At 39.9% G+C, this 5,025-nt stretch overlaps 1 protein-coding gene across 2 annotated transcripts in view; it reads right to left on the reverse strand.

The window, feature by feature from the left end:
* Positions 1-5,019, reverse strand: part of LOC116400569 (nebulette-like) — a 14,469-nt gene extending 9,450 nt beyond the window's left edge. For both annotated transcript variants that reach the window (XM_031878476.1, XM_031878475.1), the window contains exons 1-3: positions 3,964-5,019; positions 1,830-2,041; positions 286-357 (exon numbers count right to left, since the gene is read on the reverse strand). In XM_031878476.1, the coding sequence (XP_031734336.1) occupies positions 286-357; positions 1,830-2,030 (273 nt within the window). In that variant the 5' untranslated portion in view covers positions 2,031-2,041; positions 3,964-5,019. The remainder of the gene's footprint in view (positions 1-285; positions 358-1,829; positions 2,042-3,963) is intronic.
* Between the last annotated feature and the right edge of the window lie 6 nt (positions 5,020-5,025).

The following is a 5,025-nucleotide window of genomic DNA, read 5'->3' on the forward strand; positions in this document are numbered from 1 at the left end:
GTTGAATAAAGGCCAGTCACGGTTACCAATAGCAACTCATGCGTTGGGCTCATATTGAGGATGACGAGGATGAAGAGCTCACACCCAGAAAACGTTTCTACTCATGAGCAGATATTACACACTAGAACATCCGGGTCAATCAGTGTCATTATCTAATATTACGAGAGAGGATAGTTTATCTTTGGAATGATAATACATCACTAAGAATAATAATGACTAGATTTGTTTTAATCTGTGAAAATAGGATCTTTTATTTCCTTATTGTTAGAATTCAAACTGACTCACGTCACTGAGGAGCAGGCTGCACCTCCTGTTGAAAGCCGGGTCTGGTAGCGGAGGCTTAACGTCAGAGGAGGCCTGGAAACAACAAAAGAGAGGTCGATAACTGCGACATCATTCACACAAGGCGCTGCCATAATTTACTGTTTTATGCTGTTGTTATTTATATTTACATGAAATCATATTCATGCTAAAATGAAGAGTTTCCAGTGTTCACTTCAAGACTTTCAGAGTAAAGATTTAACGTTAGCTGTTAGCTGCTAGCAGCCAGCTAACGTTAGCATCAAAGTCCTCCTTGGCTAACAAACTGAGCTAACCGCTAACATAAAGAAGGTTGCATTGAGTTACATTGTGATGCGTATGATATTCTTAACTTTGTTATATCGACATAGGGAGCAGGAGGCGGAGTCTGCCATGTTGCACCTCCATGTTTCTACAGATGCCCAGAACGGACAAACCAAACACCAACTCTAGAGAGAGACTTTGATGTTTGTTCCCTGAAGGCCACCGTACTTCTCCTACAAGGAGCAGTGAGCGGAGGGGTTTTCAGTTGCAGTTGCAATCTGCAACCTCACCACTAGATGTCACTAAATCCCACACACTGCTCCTTTAATACTACTTTAATAATCAACGCAAATATCTGAATAAAAATACAATAATTTATTTCCTAACAATGCAAATAACCACGATAGATGACAAAAACCCTCCAACAATAGAAATTATCATGCATGTAATGTTTTAAAATGTTATTCCTTCATTTAGAGAATAGATTTCATAACTGGCAGATACAATTTATGAGTTGCAGACAAAAAACCGACTTAAAAACAGTTAAACAGAGAAACCTCTCTACTTCATGCACCGTTTAAAGCTCGCCTCCTTTATCTGGCTCACATGCAGACCCTAGGAATCCCGCCATCAGAGGCTAATCATTGCACATGTTTCATTTTGTGGTTCCACTAATCCTCTCTAAGCCCACATGAATACAAGGTCACCACAAAGACTCACAGTCAGAGGAACCGAACCTGCCTCTCAGCAGACGTCATCAAAAGAAAAGGCAAATCCTCAAATGTGGACCGTTGAGTGTGTCCACGTGTTGAAGAGGGAAATTATTTAACAGAAGCAATTACATAATTAAAAGGCCAAGACCTCCAATGAGATCCTTCTCTGGTTTTAAAGAAGCGGTTTCTTACGTCAAATAAATATTAATTTAAATTAAAAGACAAGAAGTGAGTTAAACTTGAGATCCCTGGCAACAAAAGATAAACTGATTCGTCACTCGCGGGTTTTAACAATTGGAGAGAAAACGGTGAGAAGCTCAGGTTCAATTTAGAAAAGCTGAGTCAGACGTCTTTGCATTGTTAAAGCTTCTCCGGTTCCCAAAAAGTGTGACAGCAGCAGGAACATGTGGTCCAATCTAGCAGATAACAAAGTAATCAGCTGCTTTCCTACATGAACACATTTAATCTGCTGATTCCTTTCTTTACTTTGTTATCGGATTATTTTTCCGGCTTTGACTTTTTGTGTCTGTTGAGTTTTTTTTAAGTTCTCACCTCTGATTCCCAAGCTCCCTGCAGCTTCTTCGCCCGACCCTCCTCTTCCTCTTTGTTCCCTTCTTCTCCTGCCTCCTTCTCTTCCTCTCTTACTTCCTCAGTTTCTACCTCTTCCTCCTCCTCTTCGTCCGTCCTCGTAGTCGTGGTCTCCGTCGATGACGTCGTCTCCTGGACGGACTCAGCTGAGGCCTCGTCCTCCATGTCGAACACCTCTGAGGACGAAGCACGATTAATGTTTGTGTCTTTTATTCACCAGTTAAAGAGGGAAACAACAAAACAGGTTATTGCTGAAAAGTCTGTGAAAATATATTGATATTTGTATATCTGGTCGAAGAAAAGGGAGCAAAACTACTACGAGTACTACTACGACTACTACTACTACTACTACGACTACTACTACGACTACTACTACTACGACTACTACTACTATTCTGCCATGAAGAGTCCAGTAGTGGTAGAAGTACTCAGATCCTCTACTTTAAATAAAAGTAGAAATACCAGAGTCTAAAAATACTAGTAATACTAGTATTAACAGCAAAAAGCTCTTCTCATTAATGCAGAATGGCTCCTTTCAAAGTGTTTTATTATTATTATAGAATATTATATTGTTAGTATGATGTAGAAAAAAAATCAAATATCACAATATTTTGGACCGAAATACGTCGATATCACGACGATATTGTTTGTTTTTGCTTTCAACTAAATATTAAAATAATTCGATTTTTGATTAATAATCTTCAGTAAGTGGTTAAAGGCCAATGATAGAACAGTCTGGTATGTTCATAAAATAACATCACTTTACTTTAATGCAGCCTTTTATAGCAGGAAAAGACTGAAGACATGTTATGATATCCAGAATCTAAGACGATGTCTCGTCTCATGTGATATTGATATATCGGCCTGCTCTACATATAGAAGTATCTTAATGTTGTAGTTCATCAATGTGGATCCATCAGATACTGGATAGATTAGTAGTGTAGTACTGCATCCTATTATATGTTTTTTAATGTAAAAAGTAGATATAAGTGTGTCAGATAAATGTAGTGAAGTAAAACGTTTCCCTCTGAGATGTAGTAGAGTAGAATTAAAACGCAGCATAAAGTGGAAATGCTCAAGTACTGTATGTCAAAATGTCACTCAATGCGGTTGAATGTGTGTATTTAGTTCTTGTGTCACTTTGTAAATGTTTTGGTCTTTTTGTAGTTTCTTTGTCTCTCTATGTGGTTGTTTTGTGTCTATTTGAAGTAGTTTTGTGTATTTTATTTGTTGCTTTGTGTCTCTTTGTGGTTGTTTTGCGTCTCTTTGTAGTTGCTTTATGTCTATTTGTAGTAATGTTGTGTCTCTTTGAGGTTGTTTTACCCCTTTTAATAGGCCTTGTGAGTCTCTTTGTTGTCTCTTTGTGTCTGTTTGGAGCTGTTTTGGTCTCTTTGTAGTATTTTTCTGTCTCTTTGTAGTATTTTTCTGTCTCTTTGTAGTTGTTTTGGTCTCTTTGTAGTATTTTTGCATCTCTTTGTAGTATTGTTGTGTCTCTTTGTGGTCATTTAAAGTCTCTTCCTGGTTGTTACGGGTCTCTTTGAGTGACATTTTGTAGGTGAAGTCCAGCGGGAGCCCCTGATGCTTTGGACCCCTGTTCAGTAATCCATCTATGGGCCAACGTGCCACGCCAGTACGTAGTCAGAGCCACAGTAAAGGTTCATTCAAACCAAAACACACTGCACAGCTGGTCCACATTCTCAGAGATAGATATTAGAAATGTTAGCGGTGAGTCCGTGTGTTGTGTTCATATGACAGAAGTACAGTTCTTCAGCTGGTTCAGACTGTTATGAACCAGCTAAAGAGCTTAAAAACAGAGAGAATAGCATTTCAAACACAACTCATTACTCAAACTGTCGGCCGTTACTCGCTGATCAACTCTTTAGGATCCTTCACGTTATGTTTGTCAAGGTCACCTCTTCAGCCTCTTCAAAGTCACAGAGCTCAGTTCGTCAACGTCTCAGCTCTTCTTTTAATCTTCTCCCCCAACCTCTGACCCGTCTGTCCCAGCCTCTTCACACCGTTCAGCTTATTAACAAACGTCCATGAACCTTCTTCTAAAACATCCTGTTCTCACAATCAGCCTCATGGCTGCACTCACCTCGTCCGATGTATGGCCTCTCAACGAATCTTCCTCTTCGTCTTCCTCAGTGTCTCCTTCTGCCTTCTAGCTTTCCAAACGTTCTTTTGATTATCGTAGCTACTTATTTATTTTACGCCACTCTTCTCTTCTCAGGCTCCTGGTCTCTTATTTCTCCTTCTGAATGTCTTAAGACAGTCTTGCACAGTTTCCTCGATGTCACGCTTTTCGTCTGAACTTCTTCGTCAACCTTTCAGAGTCTCCTTTTTACCTCAAACTCGTCCCGGACTTCGTCGTCTAGTCTCGGCCGCCTCATGTGATGTCTGAGTGCCTCCTGGGTTCGTCGGTTCGATGGGTTACTTCTTTATCAGTTTTGACTTTCCACATTTAGCCCTCTACTCGAGACCTTATCGCAGCCGTGCCCTTCACCCCAGTCACAGTGCCAGTGTTGGGTACAGTGTGTGTGTGTGTGTGTGTGTGTGTGGGGGGGGGGCTAATACTATGTGAATGTGTCACTGCTGTCTGTGTGTATAAGTTGAGTGGTTGAAGGTGAAAAATACCGTAAGCTGTAAAGAATGCTCTTCTTATACCTTTATTCTAGTTGAATAAACCGTTTATTATGTTTGACTTCTCTATGTATCTGTACTTATTTCTGACCTTGTGCTGCTGCAACACCTGAATTGTATTCTCTGGGGTTTAATAAAGGTTTATCTCATCTTATGTAACATTCCCTTTTTTACTAGAAGGAACTCTCCTCTTCTGCAGAACTGAACGAATAAAACTTTTCCCAAGTTGTGCAGGTAAACGTCATCTTGAACCAGGAAACGAGTTCATTTTGATCTTGAGATGTTGTGTTTGCAGAATGTTATGTTTTTAAAGTTTAATGGTGATTATTCTTGATGTACAACTCCTCAAACAGTCAGCGTGTGAAGCTGTGTGTGTGTTTGGTTGTAGAGATGGACGTTCTTGCAGACTAACATCACTTTGAAGTGTTCACATCTGTAAGAGGTTCGTTAGCGGTCCAGAGTAGAGCTGGGATGAGGTCATAGGATGAATGACAAATAAAGGGAAGAAGATGAAGAA

This window comes from Anarrhichthys ocellatus, unplaced genomic scaffold (assembly GCF_004355925.1).
Source record: "Anarrhichthys ocellatus isolate YVR2014 unplaced genomic scaffold, GSC_Weel_1.0 scaffold182, whole genome shotgun sequence".
In the NCBI taxonomy this organism is placed as follows: domain Eukaryota; kingdom Metazoa; phylum Chordata; class Actinopteri; order Perciformes; family Anarhichadidae; genus Anarrhichthys; species Anarrhichthys ocellatus.